Source organism: Stylophora pistillata, chromosome 8 (genome assembly GCF_964205215.1).
Source record: "Stylophora pistillata chromosome 8, jaStyPist1.2, whole genome shotgun sequence".
In the NCBI taxonomy this organism is placed as follows: domain Eukaryota; kingdom Metazoa; phylum Cnidaria; class Anthozoa; order Scleractinia; family Pocilloporidae; genus Stylophora; species Stylophora pistillata.
This window is the reverse complement of record NC_142526.1, coordinates 25,833,570-25,856,048: the sequence shown is the minus strand read 5'-3', so window position 1 is coordinate 25,856,048 and position 22,479 is coordinate 25,833,570. Positions and strand designations below refer to the sequence as shown.

Below are 22,479 nucleotides of genomic sequence, written 5' to 3'. Positions count from 1 at the left end.
TCCCTTGCTCTTTTGGACCTTATTGATGACTTATAGTGATAACACACTTTAGCGCGAAAACTTCATGAGCTGTCAAGTGATGGAAAGAAGCCAAACTATCCATCTTTTTTCTGTGTTGTTATTGACTTCGCGTCTGATAGATAGCACAACGTTATCAACAGCGCTTAGGCATTGGCCTATTGCGCAATGTTCTTAAGATAACTCGAAACTCAAGGGAGTTGCGCTTCGTGTTTCACTTGCAGAATATTCTTAGACGCTGCACTTTGATCGGTTAAAATTACTTTTACTTTCAATTACAGAAGTCGACTGAATCAAGCTGATGAGTTCCTCTTTATTTTTCTTATTTTTGGTCTGAACGTATGGATTCAAGCCGTTAGATGATATTCGTGGTCAACCACATACCATACGTTGGGTTAACCATGTCAGACAAAAAAGTTAAAAAGAATTCAGTCTGTTTTTGACTAGCTACAATGTGTTGAATAAAAGAAATGAATCTAAGGCTACAAATAATTTTGGAAAGAAGAAATGGCTCCTAGATTAAAGGATGCATTGTTATGAGATAAAGTCGAATTTCCCATCAAATTTTTGATGGGAAATTCGACTTTATCTCATAACAATGTGAGAAATACCCTGACTTTAAACGCTACCGACCCAGTGACAATTAGGGCAATGGCAAGTAATGCCGCTGACCAGAAGCATAACATTAACTGAGTTTCTCAGTTCGCACGTAATCTGTCTTCTCGAGAATTGCCGACGGATTGGCGACTATCCCACCTCCCCGCGGCGATACTCTCCGTGCCTGCCTATTTTGCACTCTCCTCTCACCTCCAGTGTCGCCTCTCCTGTAGAGAATTTGGGCTTTGGTGGGAATGAGTTATTATATTAGAACAAGTTGACAAAGCATTGTGCGTTGTGGGTCTGCTCTCATATAGCTCGTCTGAGCAATGTTTCCTTAGAATTCGAACCGATCGCCAAGATCATTGTCGTTTTTAGAGCGGTCAGATCCTAGTTGTTCAAAGAGCGGGTAAGTCGCCGTTCAGCTGACAAAATGAATTATAACTGACACATTTCATCCGCTGGATGGCGAATTATCCGTTGGATAGAGTTATCCGCTCTTTGAACAATCGGGGCCTGGACAATTAAAAATCAAGGCTATGTTACCTGTGAAGTCTCACCGAGATCTACAGATGACGCTCTCAAGAGCGGGCCCGTGGCACATCCAACCCCATGGAGGTAAATGTTTGTCTATCTTCTTATCATGGCAGATAAATACATTCAATTTGAACAGGATAAATTTTATTGGACTTTCGTCAGTTAACAATGCAACTGACAGATGACTGTCTCGGTTTTCTAATCTCAAGGTTCGCTAAGGAACATAACAAAACAATAAACATGTGCAAGTTAAAAAGACGCAGTACAAAGCAAGCTACGTGTAACACCAAAATCACTACATAATATCATTTTGCCACTTTTCTTTGGCCAACACATTTGTAAATTCTGCGCGGAATGCTGCATAAGAATAAGTGGAGGGCAATTCAAGAACGCAACCACATTTGTGAGCGATTGGGCGCCTTCCCAATCCCTCCAGTTTTGTAAAATCAACATTAATACAGACTTAAGTTGTGAGATCTCTAATCCTCTTATGAAGCGTTTCAAGTAATCTACCGCTGAGCGCTCTGCATTAGTGCCTGGTAAAGCACAGAGCATGCTAAGCACTTTCTTTGTAGTTGGCTCTAAGGACTGGTAAACACTACATACTCCCTCTAGAGTTGATAATTTACCCTCTGCCAGAGACCCTCTAAAAATGCTATGCCAGCAATCAGCCACATATTGTGCCTTTTGAATGATTTCCTTATGAGCTACTTCTAGTATCAGACTCTTAATGTTCTCTTTGGTTGGAAGACTTCTGCATCCAAAGCGATCCAGCAGTTCAAGAAGGTCTTCATCATCTTTGTCGTCACTATCCCATTCCTCCACGGGTCTACCCAATGCCTCGCACACAACTTGTTCTTCACTTTTGGAAAGGTACTGTTTGAATGAGTGAAGGAGAATGTCATCGGAAATTGCCTTTTCACCAAGCATAGTACTGATCACAAATGCTTTGCTTAGCATCACTGGAAAATACCCCAGATCTTCGTAACCTCTGACGATAATGCGTGCAATGGCAGTTCAGGCGTCGCTCTGAAAATCGTGCCTTATGGAAGGAACCCTCCCCCTTTCCCCGAGCGTACAGGAAACATAGAATTCTTGCCAAAAACTTGACAGGGCGTCTCGGTAAATTTCTTGTAAGTCTTCCCCTCTTTCGTCTTTCCCGTGTCCGTCTGTACCATAATGACCTTCAGTTCGCAAGTCATAATATCGCCATCAAGGAATTCTGTTACAAGGTCTTGAAGGACAAGCGATCGCTTCACCCTTAAAATCCTGGTGATAAAGTTAAAGAACTTAGGTATCACTAAATCTGATAGGTTAATCGCTAATCCTCTATAACAAGGAACATGATATGGTACACGAAATAAGTTTAAAAAGAAAAATTAAGAAATGAGAAAACCCATTGATAACCGGTTATTCTAGAAAAAAAATTTCGATGAAAAATTGCATATTCTGTTTATTGGAAACTAGACAAATCAGATGCATTTAATATTTAAAATTTTCGATAATGTCCTGTGTCACTCCTCATGTTTGTAAGAAATTACAAACCTGCAGTAAAATGAACAAAACTGTAAACTATGTTTGGTCTATACACAATGGAATGGAAGCCCCCCTAATTTACAGTAATTATACCTACAGAAAAAAAATCAGGCCATTGTTAAAAAAATAAGGGTAACTTGTAAACTGGCAATAGTGTAAGGCTTAGTAATATTATTGACCATTTCCTTTTTTTGGGGGGAGGGGGGGCAGTTATTCAAATGCCAAGTGGTTTGCCCGTGGGGGGATGGACGCCCCTAGATTTCACTGATATGGCACGGCACAAAACCAGCAGTTGCTTATATTATACAAAAAGTGTTTGTTTAGGAAGTGAGCACAACATTAATTTATACAACAATGAAAGTGGGACGCCTAATCCATTTCAAGACGGGCTGATTTTGTTTTCATTCGTATAGTTTGGTTAGCTTATTTGATCCTTACTGCAACGCAACAAGTACAGTTCGCACAATGACCACGAGTGTTGACAGAAACAAATACCTACGTGATTCAGAAATGCAGAACAACTCATTCCACTCCGCTCAGCCGACTCTCAGAACTTGAATATTTATGAAGATACCATACGATATTATGAATATTCATGACCTTACCTTCAAAAGATCGTTTCCGCTCTCTCCGCCATATTGTTCCAAAAACAACATGCGCCTGCGCTAATTCAACCTCGTTCCCAAGGCACAAAAAGTGGCACAAAAAGTGGCACTAAAAATGGCACCAAAAGTGGCACCAAAAGTGGCACCAAAAGTGGCACCAAAAGTGGCACCAGAAGTGGCACCAAAAGTGGCACTAAAAGTGGCACTAAAAGTGGCACTAAAAGTGGCACTAGAAGTGGCACTAAAAGTGGCACTAAAAGTGGCACTAAAATAGAAAAGATGTGTGTCCCTTATAGGGCTCCGTAGATAGCAAGTGACGCGGCCATAATGGCATTTTTTTTTTTGCGTTAGAACTAAATGCTTTAAGAGAACTTTGGAAAATAGGTGCCTATTTAGATTTTACTGGTTACCAGAGTTCCTAGTTCTATTTCTTTACTCTTCAACACACCTTGCTTCCTACAGGTAATTTTTGCATAATTTATCATTTATTGTTGATTCTAATGAAGAATTATTCCACAAGCGTGCGTTGGATATGAGATGATAGAAAGCCAACGAGGCGCGTAGCCCAAGTTGGCTATAATTATCTCATATCCAACAAGCCCGAGTGGAATAATTGTTTTAATAAAAAAAAAAAACACCCCCAAGATATTAGACAAATCTTCTCGACTTTATTTTGTAAGAAGAAACCAAATGTTACAATGTACAGATATTAGATTATGATATATTGGCTCATATACCATAATGGCTAAGCCAATAAAAAGTCTTGAATTGCATTATCCAATGATCCAGTTTTTATTAATTAACAATAGTCACAAAGATGTCTGTTTTTTAACATAAGTTGGAGTATCGCACGCATACTTTCATGCACCCTTCTCTTGGGAGCGATAGAGTTCGTCAGCTGGTACTGTTCAAGAGATAGGTCAATGTATATGAGAACATCGTTGAATCTTTTAAAAAATGTCTCAGGAAACTATTTTAGATACATAATTGCGCAGGAGTTTCAGTAGTAACTTAGTCTGTGTATGGTTGTCGTGAAATCCATGTTCAACAAAGAACGTCAGAGCTTTAGGGTAAAAATACATATTGAAAAATAATGTGTCAATTTAATATATCAATGTATACCTCGTTTATAATGTCGTTAAGTCATTATCTGAGAGAACTTCTCTAGCACAACCGGCAGATTGTCGTCAAAATAATAACAGTTAGCACTGCTCCATGTATATTTATAGATGCTACCCCGTGGAATTGTTGGGTTAGTACAAAAAGCGAGGTATTCTACCATACTACGACAAACCTCACATTTCTTGATATCAAGGTAACTCGCCACTTTTCCTCCGTAGAAATGAGATGTACACCAGTTCATAAACTTTTCTTTTGTCTCATTCAACAACACCAAACAACAACCCAGAAGGCCCATAGATTGTGGATACAATTCCTCCAGATATCCCTCCAACACTTTAATCCTCTGGGTCAGAAAATGCTCCAGTTTACCTTTCTCAATGTTTTCAAACTGGACGGTTTCAGAGAGAGTATCCAGCTTCATACCACTAAGCAGTTTGTCGCAGTCCTGATGCACCTTCTCCAGGGCATATAAGTCTGCAAGCGCTCGAATCTTCATGACATTCATTTTAGTTTTTGGTTCGTCTTCAAGGAACTTCACACAGGGTTTGAAAATGTGTTCTGTTACTTGATACTCGTCACTCAACTGCAGAAGTTGTTCCACGTTTTCCACTAAGATAAAAAAGCATAAATTGAGAGATAATCCGTAAAGAATGGTTTTTGAGTCGCGTGTTAAATCAGCCTAAACAGACCCGTGTACCAAATACTTCAGTGGTATACGCTCACCATAGACAGTTAATCATACAAGGGGTTTACACTGATTCGTTCCACATCATCATCCCCTCAGATTTTCCTGGAGAGATTCAAGATCGACAAAGCGGGACAAGCCATAGAGGAACTATAAAAACCCGAGACGCAGTCAAGAGCTTGGCATACTTTTCCCAGCCCCTCCCCCTCCCACTATTTCGATGAAGATGATTAATATATAAAAAGAAAGCCACTTTTCAAACGTATGAGTCTGAAAATAAAGTCATTCGAATAAAATTTAACGTGTTAAATGGACAGTTTCCTGTTTTTATCGATAACAGCCGACTAACCTTATGGTATTCTAACTGTAATTGCACGTCGCTCACCGAATGTTCTTTTATGCGGGGATAACTCTTTTACTTTCGCCTTCGCCAAGTTATGGAACTCGCTTTCTTTGCATTTACATAAATGTTAATCTGTTAGCACTTTTATCCCATCTTACACGCATTTTTTCGAGACAAATTTGCACTTAATGCGTTGTTATTATCGCAATGTAATTTCCGTCACTATTTAAAGTATAATAGTATCGTATTTATATCACATGGTAGGTTACAATACACAGAGTCGTATGATGCACGATCCTCGCAGCGCTATTTATGCAATAGCGAAAATCAGACCTGAAAAAAATCAGGCCTGTACGGGATTCGAACCACTGACCTGTGCGATACTAGTGCAGCGCTCTACCAATTGAGCTAACAAGCCAACTGGGAGCAGGCCGTTAAGTTGATTCGTAATAAACCCGTGAAAGTGATAAATCAGGTACAACGGCCCGCTCCCAGTTGACTTGTTAGCTCAATTGGTAGAGCGCTGCACTAGTATCGCAGAGGTCAGTGGTTCGAATCCCGTACAGGCCTGATTTTTTTCAGGTCTGATTTCGCTATTGCATAAATAGCACTCTCTACTGCGAGGATCGTGCATCATACGTATCTAATACCGCAGTTCAAAATATATGAACTTCATATATTCATTGTATCTAATACATAGAGTGTTGCAGTCCGCTGTAGTTTTTTCCTTTGGTTTTCTCTTTGAAAACATCAAGACTTTATAAAAAGGCTTTTAATATATCGTAATCAGTTTTAGTAAAACAACACTTGAAGACTGATCTATTTTTTCTGGTTAACTTTGTTTTCTTCATTAATATTTTCTTGCAATTTGATAATCTCTTTTCAAATGGCATTACAAGCACCCCAGAAAGGATGCGAAATTGCAGGATCGTAGGCTTCATTGCACACGTGAGGTCCTTTGTCTTAAGTAAACATAATGACAGAAAATAAACGGAACAATAAAAATAATTTGACGCATGCACTAATGACAGTAATTCTTACGTGTGATTTCCACATCCCTTTTTGTGTACTGGGGTCCATAAATTTTCATTAGAAAGTCTAACACTCCATTAGATTTTTTCCCAGGAAGTGGAATCTCGTCGGCGGTTGCCTCGGTAAACTGAGATTTGAACATGGCCTTGAACACTGGTGAGTTCATACTCAGTATTAGACGATGGACATGAAACTTTTCATCCTCCACCACAAGAATCACATCACTGTCTTCCCATGGCTCAGAGAAATGATGCCTCTCTTTCTCTCTCTCCTTGTCACTTGAATCAGCTCCTGTTAAAGGAGAAAGGACTATCATTTAGAAACTGAAAAACAATAATACACTTTCTCTTCTTCTATTCTATGCCTTTTGTGATTATTTGAGGCAAATCAGAGTAGAAAGTACACCGGGTCATTTCAGTAGATAGTAAAACACCTGAGAATATCCACTCACCCAACTAGCCCCACAAGAAAGAAGTGGTTCCCCTTCAATCCATCTTTTTACTGAGTACCAGCAACTTTTCGCTCGGCTGAGTGATTATGTAAATAATCATTTGAGACAAGTTGCGTTTGCATATTTTCTGAAGTTGATTTGTTTTGAATGCGGTGTATACCTAACCTATAAGAGCGCTTAATATGTTGAAAGTCAATCGTGTCTGGTGGACTTCTAGTAGAAACGTTTTACTCTTATTAATCAAAAGCCTGATGAAATTTGGAGTGGAGACGCTATGCAAGGTATAAATTATTTTGAGGGATCAAAACATACTTGAAATCACAGAAACGGAATATCATTTGGGCTGTCTATCGATCTGTCAAATATATGTACATTTTAAAGACAAGAAGGCCATTTACTAGCAATTCCGCGCTTGTCACGAGCCTTTCGAGTTCACGGAATAAGCTTTGAAAATCAGCTTAGACGGCATAGTTGTCCACTTACACTTCATAATATTCGAGTGTTGTTTAAACCTGAGAGTTATAACTGGGTGTGCTGTGTAATCGTTGGAATGGGTAATTCTGCTAAGGACTTTGGTCGGTGATAACCTGACTTTAGTTTCCACCATCTAAGCAGAAGTAATCATCAGATTCAACAATATTAAAGTAAAAAGTTAACGTTCTTATAGATAAACGCCATAATTGAACTGGTCGGGATCTGGTTCAACATGTTCGATTGGAGTTTAATTTGTGCATGTGGTAGTCGAAATTTACTGATCGAGAAATTTGAACGTAGTTCAACCATGGTTTGAGCGTACTACGCGATAACGGAACAGTTATGCTAAAAAATGTGCGTTCCTGTTTAATTAAGACATCTACGTACAGCAGTATCTCAACATGTTTTTACAAGGCTTTTTAAAACAGTGAATAAAGGCTGATAGTTTCGAAAGAAACTGTTTGGGGCTGCGTCGGTGGGAGTAACGAAATAATTTGGATATATCAACAAAGTTGAAATGGTAAATTGGCCACCGTAATGATTACAAAAGCTGACGTTTCGAGCGTTAGCCCTTCGTCGGAGCGTTAGCCCTTCTCGCTCCGACGAAGGGCTAACGCTCGAAACGTCAGCTTTTGTAATTGTTACGGTGGCCAATTTACCATTTCAACTTTGTTGATATATCCAAATTATTTTTAAAACAGTGGCCTGACTGACTATCTTGGCGAGTCAGAACATAGGCTCTAATGTAGCCGGCTGAAATTGAGAAAAATTAGTACCTGAACTAACGGTAATTCCTGTCGCTGAAACGGTTTTCAAGGCCATAAAGCTTGAGGTCGCGATTCACGAAGAAAGCACACCAAACTAAACCGATAAAAAATTGCCGAGACAAGGGCAAGATTCCTAGGATTCAGTGGAATTCTGGGAGCTGAGCGTTACATTGATTTCCTGTTAGGGTTGGGTTGGGAGTCTGGTATAGAGGTGTGACATCATTTTTAGAATGTCAAGCTCGTGTTTTCTATTTTCTATTTTGGCACGATTTAAATTAAACCAGGTCAAGCACTCATCAAAAACATTCCACCCAACGCGTCAAGAGTCTTACAACAAGATTCGCCTTCTCAAAGATCTTTTTCGATATAAATAACATCCTTCTCGGCTTAATGGTCCGACGTGGCTATCTGTAGCAATTTGAATATTTGTCCCGCATAATTGCACGGACGGATATTTCACTTTGATTGCAAGGTTTACCTAAAAATACGATGGTAATTAGAGAGTAAAAAATTGAAGTCCCTCTCAAAGCAGCTCCAGTTCAAAAAGAGAACCTCAAACCTACAAAATAAAGAAGAAATTACAAAACTACTATGTCTAATTCTAACGACACATTTCAGCCGCTCAGTGATTAGAAGCGCAAGGTCGCTTGACAGTCTTTATTTCGTGAAGCGAGCTAATGTAAATGTAAGTGGTTAAATATATTTGGTTCGTTCATTTGGTTTCAACAATTGTTAAATTTCAGGTGGTAACTCCCTCTTAGGCAACCATGTCATATTCAAAAGTTATTGGCCGACAAATGATTTTGAAGACACCAGCGTTTAAAGGTCATTTAAAATGTTCAGAAAAATCAGGAGAAAGCTACTTTGACACTTCTTAGCAAACTCTCTAATCGGTCAATAAAAACATTTTCCAAATTTTTCCATTTAGCGGATCACTAACAGCAGCCGTATTTTTAAGAAAATAACCGCAATCTGGTTTAAGAAGTTCACTTATTTACGCCTTGAATGAGGAAAGAAACTTCTAGCCAACTCTGAAACATCAACAAGGGGCTTTCAACTTGTTACCCTGGCTCCAGAGGTTTCTCTTTTTCTCTCCTTTGTAAACAGGGAGAAAAAGAGAAAACTCTGGAGCCAGGGTATCAACTTGTAAGAAATGTTAGAAATGTTTCCACATGCATGGCATCGATTTCGTTTGAGGGTTGTCTCCAGTGAGGGTTCCACGTTTATATCCGCTGAGGAAATGAAGCTCTGGTAACATTGCCTCCGAGGTTCTGGACGCTTTTTATCGGCGCTATACTAACACTTTTTGATATTTTAGATACTTTCCAAAATCTGTTCTTAAAGCTAGTGTGATCTGTGTATAATCTGAAATTTTGCAATCATGATGCTAATGTTGGAATAACTTTGTCAGCGGTGTTTCATGATTCTTAGGAGGACATAGAACAGAAAGACTATTAGATAGCTAAAAATAACTATAATTAACAATTATTCGCCTCAGGTTCGGTGAATATCGTCGAATAATCCTCGAGACTTCGTCTCCGGAATTATTCGACAATATTCACCAAAACCTGAGGCGAATAATTGTTTTAGTATAATTTCAGAGCTGAACAACAGAGAAAGAATACAGGATCGGACAAATACTACGTTAAATAAGAAAATTTAATAATAAGTTCTTATATAGCACATTAAAATTGAACTCTATGCGCTTAAATCACGGAATGGTTCGATTCTCAGTCAATAATCGAGCACAAACGATGAAAGGATTGCGTAATTCGCGTTAAATGTTTTTAAATGTTATATCGCTTCACTCAAGTGTCACGCTCCGCGATTGCATCACTCTTTATGCAAACGCACATCGAAATAATATGGGTTATTAACCAAGCGTGATGAGGTCAAGATGGCTGGATATTGGCCTTCTTTTTTTGCACTTTTATGGATCGAGACAAAGTCGAGGTCCATAAAAATTCGAAAAAAGAACGAGCCTGTGATTCGATGCCATCGTTTATATACTTTACAAATTTTTATATACTATACAAATTTTTATGTACTATACAAATTTTTATATACTATACAAATTTGGACAAGAGGCGTGGCGGTGAATTTAAGTGCTTTGTTCAGTTATTGCGCAGTGACGCTTTGTTTCTGTGGCGACATGAGGACACAAGTTCATTATGTTTATTAAGTGATGATAATTCAGGTCGGCAGATGATGAGTAGTTTTTCTTTCAGGCAGAGGTTGCAGTTCTTAGTTGCGCTTTTGTAAAGTGATTTTGATGAAAGGATGCACCAATTGAGCTAACAAGCCAACTGGGAGCAGGCACTAGTATCGCAGAGGTCAGTGGTTCGAATCCCGTACAGGCCTGATTTTTTTCAGGTCTAATTTTGCTATTGCATAAATAGCGCTCTCTACTGCGAGGATCGTGCATCATACGTATCTATAACCGCAGTTCAAAATATATGAACTTCATATATTCATCGTATCTGATTTATCATCACGGGTTTATTACGAATCAACTTAACGGCCTACTCCCAGTTGACTTGTTAGCTCAATTGGTAGAGCGCTGCACTAGTATCGCAGAGGTCAGTGGTTCGAATCCCGTACAGGCCTGATTTTTTTCAGGTCTGATTTCGCTCTTGCATAAATAGCGCTCTCTACTGCGAGGATCGTGCATCATACGTAGCTATAACCGCAGTTCAAAATATATGAACTTCATATATTCATCGTATCTGATGAGATAAATATATATATATATATATATACATATATATGCGTTATTAACCAAGCTTGTTTGGTCAAGATGACCGGATGTTGGCCGAGTTCTTTTTCAATTTCCACGTCTTAAACATGGGTTAGACGATGACTTTTTCATAAACGATGTTTAAATTTCGTCTGAATGATGGGCCTTAGTGATTTCCTTCAAAACTCGAAAATTTTGCGCAAAGAGCAGTCTACTGCTTATGTTTAGTGAAAATAGTGTTGTTTTCGAGGATATTGAAATTAGTTTGGGGCCCTTCATTTCCGCAAGGAAAAAGCAGGCTGAACTTTGTGAAAATCGCAACACCGTCATGTACGTTTTCGATGCGAAAGCTATCACAGCGAATACTAAAAATTTCTTTCATCAATATTACCCGTTTAAAACGGCTTAATAGCTTACCCGGCTGAAAACTCTGGGCGTTGTGAAATGTAGATAACCATAAGCCTTCCGAAAATGTCACCTTCCGAGAATTGAAGCGAAATTGAGAGATGTTCTGTGGACCTTGAACATTTCGAGTCTGCAGCTTGACAGGAGTTAAGTGGAAGCGACGTCTAAAATAAATGTTTAATTTAGGAACGGAATTATCGTCTGTAAACTGACCTTCTGCATCAGTCGCGCTTGAGTAGTAGGCGTAGAATGGTAGCCGCTCTTTTCGAAAATTTGAATTCAGCTGAGACTAGAGTATCATTATCTAACAGAGACTCTCTGGCTAGTTGCACCAAATTTTAACCAGTTAATACTGACAAAAGCATTAGAAAGTGTGGCGATGCTTAAACAACAGTCCAAAAAACAACACGTTTAAATTGCTTTGTCTGAAGACAAATAGAAGAACTCGCGAAATATGCCACGTCTTATTCTGATCGCTTTAGACTTAATACTTTTCCATCAAAGCTCGTGACTCTAGCGCAAAGAACAGTCTATTGTGACGGAAGTCATAAGATAGTCTTGATTATTACTCAACCAATTTCGAATGCTATGACCCAGTCCCCCTTTAATTTGACCCTTCAGTACTCCCTGCTTAACCTCATTAATTATCTCAGTATCTTAGTAAAGAATTGACATTATACCAAACGGAAGAGACTGCTAAACTTGTTATTTAGGGGTAAGTAATTTATTTATTTATTGATAGCAATGATGTTGTTACTGCACAGACACATTTTCTTAGCTTAGAACCATGGTGTTTCTGCATTTATTCTCATGCAGATAAAACTCATTTCTAAAGCTACTAATTGTATCGTTTTAATGGAGGGCAGTCTCCATTCAGCTAAATCCGATTCTCTCAAAGAGCCTAGCGATCAAAACTTTTGAAAATCCCCTGTAAAGCCACTCTCTTTTAATTTACTATACAAATAGCTTTACTTACAAATTTTGGCTCTTTTCATTGGTAACTTGGGGCGCTGAATATATACTAGATACTTAGGGGATAATCCCTGTTTTCTGCTTTCCTGAAGTAAATAAACTTCGCGAAATCATTTTACATTGCTTGTCGATACATTTATGACTTGAACATTGGACCTGAAGAAAATTTAAAACCTCCAGTGCCGTATGTTGGAAAAGACGTCGTCGGAGCAGTATGATTGTGTGTGTGTTGAAGATCCTGAATGACGGAAAGTAAGTCCGGCTGCGGACTGAAGCTGACACCAAATGACCCCATAGAAAAGGCTCCTGTCTGCTTTGATCTACTTGAGGTTGATGACATTGATAAGGAATCTAACTCACGTATCATATTTTCACAAACTGTGCATGTCAAGAGCGGCCATGCTGCTCTCTTTTCACTATAATGTACGGGGCAACGAGTTATTTTCTTACAATGCTTTGACGATTCTAAGCACAACGTCACACAAAACTCCGCTAATTCGTTAACCTTAGGATGAACTTTTTTGACGAGCTCCTCTAATTTTTCAATTCTTTTAACTAAAACGTTTTCTCTAACATTCTGTTCTAAATTTTTAAAATCTTCTTTCTCCATGATTTTTTGGAGTGCCATGTTTTTTATATAGTCGTAGCATACTATACGAGTGATATTCAACCTGACGTCCTGCCTTGCCATGTCGGTAGTGTTTGCCAAGAAAAGTATCCTGATCGCTTCCTCTTCAGATCTCGCCATTATATTTTTGAGGAGATTCGCACAAACATCGAACACTGACTTTGTCTGGTACTCGTCAGCTAACTTCAAGACATGTTCAACTTTGTCCACTGCAGTTAAAGTAATATCATGTAGAAATGACAGCACGTAAATTAAAATCAGCATAGTGGTAGAGGGAAAAATTAGAAATTGCATTCTTGAATTAAACATAGAGTGGTCTTTTAGCTGGGACATTTCAAAAATAGCTGGTGACCGAAAATATTCTAAGAGGGGCTTTTTAAACTCTTATTTGAGAGTGGGCCCTACTGATGGTTAGACTGAAAAACTAATTAGTAAATAATTATTTCATAGCTTTCAAAACAGATGTTAAATTCAAGCATGAACGTAATGTATTCATGAAGCAACGTCTAAACAAGAGTTAAATCGATGAGGAGAAAAATGAATAACACTTACCAGGCTTTCAGTTATACTATATTAGGGAGCCCATTCACACAAATTAAAGAGCAGATTGCGAAAATTCCCCTGAACTGATGGCTTCTACACTGACAGCATTTACGCAGAATTTCTTTTTGTGGGCGCTGAAGTCCTAAATGCAATAACTGTCCTAAATGTAATGACACTTGGTCCTAAATGCAATAACTGTCCTAAATGTAATGACACCTGGTCTTAAATTTAACAAAGTCATGAATGTAATAACATTTGGTCCTAAACCTAATAAAGTCTAAAGGTTTGTAGCCAATGCTTCTCGACCTGCGTCTCCAATTAATAAAAAGACTCATATTAATATCAGCAAGCCCACAATAAGCCATGGATATTAGTGCGAGGGTTCTCTGGTGCAACAGCTGTCATTTTAACATCTAAAGTGTATGTCTGCCATAACAACAATACGCTAGCGGTCCTAGCGAAGTTAAACGATTGCAATGGAGGCTTATTACATTTAGACCAACTGCTAATACACTTAGGACTTTATTACATTTAGTACAGTTATTACATTTAGGACTTCAACAGTCGTTACCCTTACATGTGACTCCATCACTCTCTTTCAAGTACATTTGTTTCAGGAAATCCAAAACTTCATTAGCCTTTTTTCCTGGTAAGGGGATCTCCTTGGCTATTGCCTCCTTAAACTTTGTTCCTAGCATGACCTTAAAAACCGGGGAATGGATGCTCAGTATCTGTCGATGGACGTGAAATTTTTCATCTTCCACCAAAAGCACTAAATCACTATCCTCCCAAGGCTCTACAAAGGGGTGTGTCTCCTCTTTTGTGCTCTCTTTTGAATCTTGCTCGCAGCCTGGCGAAACAAAACTTGTTGTTCAATGACATCTTTTATTGACTTTGACATGACCCCTTGCGTTTTTCTTTTTCTCATTTTTCCATTTTGCTTATTATAAAATTCCAATAGATTTGGATCATTACATAATATAATTGTTGCATTAGTTAGCAACATCTCTCTCATTTAATTAAGTTAGTTAGAGTCTGTGTTATTTGGTCAGAAATTGTTACAATTTGTTCCATTGTTAAGCGTGTGGACGAAGAAAATAATTGGTTTTGTGCAATGTAACAGCTTCCTCGGACTTGAGATTCTTAGAACAGAAAGGAAAGTGAATTGCCTCACTAACAAGTCAAGCTGTGAAAATCTGTACGGTTCCGTAAATGAGTGTCTGATATCTCGTACTTCACACGCATGAGGAAGCAGCATAAACTCGATCTTTGTATGGTCGGGACTATATTTAGAAGCAAAAAAAACTTTGTGAGAGTAAATTTGGGGTTGACTTGTCTTATTTTCTAATTCTCGGCCTTCTTGCGAGCGTGAAAGAAGTGTAAGCAAGTTTTAACAACGCAAGGCTTGAATTTCACTGGCAGACCTCCATTTATATTTCTAATGAATATTCTTAACGACGAACAAACGCAAAAGTAGATAGAAGAACATTATTTCTATTAAAGACAAAGGAGAAAGGACAAATGGAAAAACAACTAGCTTATAGTCTGGAAGTCTTGCGATTCCAGACTTTAAGCCAGTTGCTAGAAAGTATGAACAGGAAGCCCTGATTTAAATGATCGAGGAGTTTTACACAACAGTTCGTAGGAAAGACTGAGAAGATTACGAGGGCGATAGTTAACGTGAAATGGAAAGAGTACAAAAGCTCGATGGCAACAAGGCAAAGGCAAGCGGCGGCCGAACTAATGAGCCATGACACGAAATGCAAACAACTGAAGAGGAAATGAGAGTCATATTTCTTAATTTCTCTCGTAAAATTTGAGATAAATCAGCACTTCTGAATCGCACTAAAAGACTATAATCGCACTTACCTTACGGGATCGGGCAATTTAATTAGGCTTTATGAATTTGCTCAAGCTGATTTATCCCAAATTGCACTCGAAATCATGAGAGTACCTATACAAACAAACTGGTGATCTACATAGTGAGTTTTAAATACACCTAGCTAGAGGTCTTGAGCAGCGTCTGGATTCAGTTAACCTGAATTCAGTTAGCCAGGCCTAATCGGAATGGAGTGTTCTTCTAATCAAAAATATGTAAAGTTTACTTAACGGCTGTGAAATAAATTGATAAAATTAAAGGCACAAAGATTTGTGTTCCAAGTGCAATTTTTAAACGTTCCGTAAGGATGGTTCAAGAACCGGAAGCACTTCAGATGATACTCACTCTAATTTCAATCTTTAAGCTATCAGAGTTCGCATCAATCATCTATTCCCTAGAAAAAAACTTATATGTGTGAGTTGGTTGGTGTCGAGAAATTTGAGAAACTGGAGTTTGTACCTTCAGTCGCAAATTTAGTATTGAGGCCATTTCGCTTGTGAATGTTGATTCGTTCTCCTTCCACGAAATTTTTAATTTAACACCAGAGAAGAATATCAAAGTATTGTTTCTAGGCTCAATCGGCTAGAAATTTTCTGTTTACCAGCTCCCAGGTAGATTCCATCGAGTAAGTTTAACAATTTTAAAATGACCATGGTCTAGCCTTCAAATTTTGGCTCACATGTGAATAAATAAGCAAATTTTCTGACGAGCAAGTTCAATCGATCTTCAGGTTCACTAATATCTCCAGTCGCATGACTGTGCCTTACTATTTTAATGCATTTTAGGTTCCCTTGAACCAAAAGATAAAGATGCCTATCTCTTAGCGTCAAGGTTAGGCTTAGGCTGACTACTCGCAACGCAGGCAAACAGCTAGGGTCATTTCATTCTATAATATCTCAACTGAAAACTTCCAATCACCCAACTAGGCCAACCAAAGTCAAATGGTGTTCCCCTCAATCAATTTCTTTAGATCTCAACAATCTCTCTCTCGGTGGAATGCTTATGTTGCTAATCGCTTGAAGCAAGTTTCGTATGCATATTTTCTGCGTTAGTTTGTTTTGAATTCGATGTATACCGCAAAAGATCATTTGATTTGCGCATGAGGTGGTCAAAATGATCGATTAAAGGTGACCTCGAACGTAATTTAACCGTGTTTGAACGTATTAAGCGATGAAAGAACAGTTATGCCGAAAAACGTGCCTTTTTCCATCGAATTAAGACATACGAAAACAATAGTATCTCGGTATGTTTTAACAAGGCTTGAGCAGAGTCATAAAATGATTATCCAAGCTAGTCATAACATGATTTAATGTACGGCTGGAATTGGAAAAAAATTAGTACCTGAATTACTTGTGATTGCTGTCGCTGGGATGGTGTTCGAGGCCATGAAGCTTGAGGTCGTGATATCACGAAGAAGGCGCACCAAACTAAACTACACTGATTAAAAAGTGAAGTAATGGCGGCCAGACTACGTCTAGGATCCAGTGGAATTCTGGGAGCCGAGCGTTACATTTACTTCCTCTGAGGGTTGGGAGTCTGGTATGGAGTTGTGGCGTCATTTCTAAGATGACAAGTTTGTTTTTTCTCACTCCTACTTTAGCACGATATATTTATATTTAATCAAGTCAAGCACTCACCCAAAACATCCCACCCCACCCCTCAAGAGTCTAATGATCCCCCCCTCAAAGGATCTTTTTCGACAGAAATAGGATCCTTCTCGGCTGAATTATTCTATGTAGTTATCTGAAACAATTTGAATATTTGTCCCGCTTAATTACACTAATAATATTTCGCTTTGATCGCAAGGTAAACCTTTAAAATACGATGATATTTAGTAGGTCAAAACTTGAAATCCCTTGCGAAACAGTACCAGTTTAAAAAGAGTGCTTCAAACTTACAAATTTGATAAGAAATTACAGAGCTACGATGTCTGATTCTAGCAACATATTCCAACCGCTTGGTGATTAGAAAGTCCTAGGTCGCTTGACTCCTTCACCCGGTTCTGGACGCTTTTCATCGACGCTACCCAGTCGAACAAATTAACACTTTTTGATACTTTACATAATTTCCAAAGTCTGCTCTTAGAGCCAGTGTAATCAGTGTCATGAAAGCTGAAATTTTACAACCAGCAAGCAGGCACTTGAATTTGTTTAAGTTATATTATGTTACATCAGAAAAAAGGTGTTTTCAGAGAAGATGTATTTGTGTGTATAAGTGTTTAAATGGACTTGTTGGGCATGATATGAACTTCATAAGACAGCATGAATAACATGATTATAATACCAGAACTAAGCTAAATCTCAGACTTCCAAGTGTCAAGAGGGATTGGGGTAAACAACGGACAGCATTTCATGCCTTCAAGAATTTTAACTCTCTTAGCCAAGCCATCAGGCAATCCGTTAATCTTGATATTTTTTAACGTAATCTTTTAAATCTGTGACTTATATGAATTTTATATCATGTTATTTTTAAATCTGTGATCCAAATGAATTTAAGTAAATGTGTTGTTTCCTTTTCATATTTTAGTTTTAATGCGCGAAATGTTTTTTGTATTTTGTATATATATCACCGTTTACTTCTCGTAGACAACTCTCAGTCTGATGATCGCCTAGAGCGTGAAACTCGAGTAACTAGTAATAATTTCCTTCTTTCACATTTGTATATATATATATATATAACTAACTGCAGACAGTACTGTTTCGGCCTTCTGGGCCTCATCAGTGCAGTGCTAATGCTAGGATGGGGGAGAACCGAAACGGTCACCCCAAACGACCCAACCTTTGTGGTATCGTCTAAGCCATGCCAGAGTGCTCAAACTAGAGTAAACCAGCGAGCATGCGCAATTGCAACGGCAATGACTCATCCTAGATAGAGTGCTCAATTTGGACATGAAAGCAAAGCTTTGTATGCCAAAGAGCTATATCTAACTGCAGACAGTACTTTTTTTTTTTTTTTTTTTTAAATATAAAAGCCTGGAGACCAGGCAGTTTTATTTCGTCAATGATATCTATTTACAATTCTAATTGATTAAAGTATTCGAATTAAATTATGAGTTACTTAAGTATTTACAGGTCTCCATTAACTAATGACATTTTCTCTTACAGGCGGCACGAACAGCGCACGGGCTATAACAGCCCGGAGTAAGCGCCCACCTGTAAGAGCTAACAAAGTTCTATTTACTATTTACAAAGAGTTTTGTCCCGAACATGTGGGGCGCAAACAGCGCGCGGGCCTGTAGCCCGGAGTAAGGACCCCTCATGGGCGAGGTTTAACAAGTTTTATTATATACAAAGGTTCAGGGGGGAGCAAGAGAGGGAAAGAAGACAGGTTTACCAGCATCGGCCGAACAAAATGCGTTTTTAAAAGACCAAAAATTCCTTAAGGTATCAGTGTCGCTGCTAAGAATTCTGAGTTGGACATCTTTTTTAATTAAGTCGATAATCGCGTTGGAGCTCAAAAGAGAACCTTCGAAGGTAGCTTTATTTCTGGCAAGCCAACACCAATATATGATGGTTGCCTTGAGAAAGTTAGATAAGGATATACTGGTGGTAGATTGGTCTAGGGAAAAGGGGTAATAGATAGAGGTAGGGGAGATAGAGAAGGGGGAGTCGAGTAGAACACGAAAAAGGGGAGAGAAATAGTCCCAGACTTTCACAACTCTGGGACATCCCAAGAAACAGTGTTCAATAGTTTCTGTTTTACCGCAGATCGCGCATTTGTCATTATTGATGTATCCCCAAGACTTTAGGAGATATCTTACGCGGATCATTCTATGGATCAATAGCCAAATTAGATCGTTCTTCTTGTTCTCAATTAGCTTTAGGCGAGACTTGCGCCACACCCAGGCCCAACGATTGATGGGGCGGTCCATAGCAGACGCCCAAAAACCGGAGCACCGGGGTGCAACGCAGACGGGGTCAAGCAACAAAAGATATAAATTCTTACTGGTGAGTAAATCAGGTAGGGCACCAGTTTTCTGATGCAAGGTACGGAAATTATCTAAACAAAGCCGGTAGTAATTGGAAGGAAGGAAGGAAGAGGGGCCAGAATTTGTGGGAAAAGAAAAACGGGGATCTAGAATAGTTAGCTTATGTCCTAAAAAATATCGAGCTAGGTAATGCCATTTGGATGTGCCAAAGTCATCTCTTAAACTGGAAAAAACAGAAAGGCGCAGGCTAGCGCACTTAGCTTTAAAATTAACGACGTTGAGGCCCCCAGAGGATGGGGGCGCACAACAGCGATCGCGACTTACATTTTCCATTTTTCCTTTCCAGATAAAAGGCCAAATGATCGACTTAAAGCTATCGTGCACCCAACGGGGTGGGGGGATGACTTTAGCAACGTGCCATAAACGGCTTGCGCCTAAAGTGTTTACAATTAAGGTTCTACCGATAAAAGACAGGTCTCTTTGTTTCCAAAGATTTAGAACCGAACTTAGTTTGTCTAATTTGGCCCGCCAATTGTCGTCGTCGACATTGACGAGGCCGTTTGAGAAGTAAACACCAAGCACTCTCATTTTAGTGACCCATTTGAGGCCATAGGGAGATTCAATTCTAGTTCGCCATTTTCCTAACCACATTGCTTCAGATTTGGACGTGTTCAGTTTAGCGCCAGATCCTTGTTCAAATTTTGATACGACTCGGAGAAGTGAAGAAAGAGACCTTTCGGATTTTAAGATGCAAGTAGCATCGTCAGCGTACTGGGATATTTTATATTGAAGGCCCCCTGCTCCGGGGAGCAGGAAACCTTCAATATCTTTACAATTACGGATTTGCGTTGATAATACTTCTGAAACTAGCACATAAAGGAGAGGAGATAATGGGCATCCCTGTCTCACCCCTCTTCTCAAGTGGACAGGGGGGGACAGGGAGCCATTAACAATGATTCTAGAGAAGGCTTTAGAATAAAATAGTTCGACCCACCCACAAAAGGAGGGGCCGAAACCAAATTTACGCAATACTCTCATCATGAATTCGTGGTCAACTCGGTCAAAAGCTTTTTCTTGATCTAAGGAAATGAGAATACCTGGTTCATTAGTTTTGTCAATCATGTCAAGGGCATCACGAAGTAAGGCCAAATTTGAGAAGATAGTGCGGCCGACCACGCCGCACGTTTGGTCTGAATGCACGATGGAGTTCATGACTTTTTTCAATCGTTCAGTGATGATTTTAGATGCTAACTTGTAGTCAGTGTTTAACAAGGAAATTGGGCGCCAATTTTTTGCGAGGCGTCGATCATCTTTTTTGTGGATGAGTCGTAGGAGGCCCTCGTACTGGCTATCCGCGAGGGAGCCAGCAAGAAAGGCCTCGTTCAAAACAGAAAGGAGAGATTCGCTCAAATCGTTCCAAAAACACGAGTAAAATTCTGTTGGGAGACCATCAGAACCGGGTGACTTGCCGGTCTGAAGGCCTTCCAATGCAGTACGTAATTCTTTATTAGAAAAAGGGCCTTCACATAGATTGCGCTCATAATCAGTCAGTGAAAATTCGAGGTCGTCAATTATTTCAGTTTGAATTCGCATATCAAGAGGATCTTTGGTGAATAAATTCTTGTAGAAATTGGTTAAAATTCTTTCAAGATCATTTTGAGAATTTCTGAGAACACCGTTCTCGTCAAAAAAAGATTCAAAACTATTCATGTCAGCTCGTTTTTTCTCCAGACGGAAGAAATAGCGTGTTGGTTTCTCGCCTTCTTCGAACCATTGTGCTCGGGAGCGGACTTTAGCTCCTTCGGCTTCTTTCGAGATTAGAGAGGACAATTGGCTTTCCAAATCGCTAATTACACCTGGGTTATTTAAGCGATTAGAATGTAAAGCGTTTTTAGCATGGGTTAATTGCTTAGTAATTAGGATTCTTTTGGCATTTGCTGTTCTCTGTTTACGGATACAGTATGAAATAGTTGTTTTGCGGATTTCAATTTTTAGAGCATCCCACCACTCGCGAAGGGAGGCGAATTCGGGGATTTTAAGCTTAAAGTTGTTAATCGATTTTGACATAATGTTTTTAAATTCTACATCTGAGAGTAAAGAGCTGTTGAACTTCCAAATTCCAGGACCATGATTAGAAGGATTAGTCGTTAGTTCAATTTTTACAAAGTCATGATCGGATAGGTCGTATACGCATGGAAGAATATTACATTTCGTTACTAGGGTTAAGCTTTTAGCGACGAGAAAGCGGTCAATTCTAGATGCCTGGAGTTTCAAAGTAACTTTCACCTTAGACCAGGTGAAAGTTACTTTGCGCGGGTTGTTTTTGCGCCAAACGTCTGTAAGCGAGAAGTCAGCACAAAGGGATCGGAGAAGTTTTTGATCAGACAATAGGATGGCGGAACAATTTAATTTATCTAGGACATTGTCTACACAATTAAAGTCTCCCCCGATCACTAGATCCCCTTGGGGGAGAAAGTAATTGTGCAGACAAGAGAAAAAACTTTTACGATCCGAAATAGTATTGGGAGAGTAAATGTTTACTAAATTTAGTTTAGAATTATAGTAGTCAATGAGTAAGCTCAATATTCTTCCTTCGGAATCGGTCAAAAAACGGATAATTCTGCCTGGGAAGTTTAGAGAAAAGAGGATGGCAACACCGGCAGACCTGCCAGTCCCGAAGGACCACAGACATTTGCCGCGCCAGAGTGTTTCGAATTCCTCCGCTTGTTTTTTACATGAGACATGTGTCTCTTGTAAAAAGAATATGTCACACTTTGAATAATTTAATTCTTGAATAATTTTCCTACTTTTTCTAGAAGACCCGAGTCCTCGCACATTTAGAGAAATTATTTTAAGCTTACTCATCGAGTTTGGTTAATAAATAGATAAGCAAATTAATAGGTAAATTAATGTCTGTACCGCCTTCTCCTGACTCTTTCCCACCCGTCGTCGCTATCAGTATCTGAATAATCGCGGCGAGAAGATCTGTCCCGGTCATCGCGCTTGCGATAGCGGTCACGGTCGCCTCTTCTCTCTTCCCGCTCATCTCTTCGATCATTCTTTCGGTCACCTCGCCGTTCGTTCCCTCGCTCATCTCGCCGTTCATCCCCTCGCTCGTCTCGCCGTTCATCTCTTCGCTCATCCCGCCGTTCATCCCTTCGCTCGTCTTTTCTTTCTGAGTCCTTTTGTCGCTCGTCGCGTCCCTCAGGGGGCTGTTTCC

At 39.2% G+C, this 22,479-nt stretch overlaps 3 protein-coding genes across 6 annotated transcripts in view; all 3 read right to left on the bottom strand.

Annotated features, from left to right (window-relative positions):
* Positions 1-1,279: 1,279 nt before the first annotated feature.
* On the bottom strand, positions 1,280-3,468 carry LOC148725665 (uncharacterized). Its single transcript, XM_088730300.1, has one exon. The coding sequence runs from the start codon at positions 2,110-2,112 to the stop codon at positions 1,402-1,404; it is 711 nt and encodes a 236-aa protein (XP_088586426.1). The 5' UTR covers positions 2,113-3,468; the 3' UTR covers positions 1,280-1,401.
* A 473-nt stretch (positions 3,469-3,941) lies between these two features.
* LOC111333955 (BTB and MATH domain-containing protein 38) lies at positions 3,942-16,829 on the bottom strand. Of its 4 annotated transcripts, none has more exons than XM_088730297.1 (3): positions 16,673-16,829; positions 6,485-6,766; positions 3,942-5,024 (listed from the first exon to the last, which is right to left on the bottom strand). In XM_088730297.1, the coding sequence occupies exons 1-3, from the start codon at positions 16,716-16,718 to the stop codon at positions 4,432-4,434; spliced, it is 921 nt and encodes a 306-aa protein (XP_088586423.1). In that variant the 5' UTR covers positions 16,719-16,829; the 3' UTR covers positions 3,942-4,431. The 4 variants fall into 4 exon arrangements, with proteins under 4 accessions (XP_088586423.1, XP_088586422.1, XP_088586424.1 ...); XM_088730296.1 differs by lacking the exon at positions 16,673-16,829 and adding an exon at positions 8,177-8,330; XM_088730298.1 differs by lacking the exon at positions 16,673-16,829 and adding an exon at positions 6,927-7,320.
* Positions 16,830-22,153: 5,324 nt separating this feature from the next.
* Positions 22,154-22,479, bottom strand: part of LOC111339690 (uncharacterized) — a 7,921-nt gene continuing 7,595 nt past the window's right edge. The window contains exon 2 of the mRNA XM_088730682.1: positions 22,154-22,479. This exon is cut by the window's right edge and continues 960 nt beyond it. Within this exon, the coding sequence (XP_088586808.1) occupies positions 22,166-22,479 (314 nt within the window). The 3' untranslated portion in view covers positions 22,154-22,165.

Bases quoted from the DNA above. Each gene is read 5' to 3' on its own strand.
- LOC148725665 (XM_088730300.1), bottom strand. From the start codon at position 2,112: ATGCTAAGCAAAGCATTTGTGATCAGTACTATGCTTGGTGAAAAGGCA.
- LOC111333955 (XM_022939620.2), bottom strand. From the start codon at position 16,718: ATGGCCTCGAACACCATCCCAGCGACAGCAATCACAAGTAATTCAG. The intron at 14,303-16,672 runs GTACTAATTTTT...TTGTTTCGCCAG, and splicing joins AGCAATCACAAGTAATTCAG to GCTGCGAGCAAGATTCAAAA. The intron at 13,119-14,029 runs GTAAGGGTAACG...CTTTAACTGCAG, and splicing joins AGAGAGTGATGGAGTCACAT to TGGACAAAGTTGAACATGTC.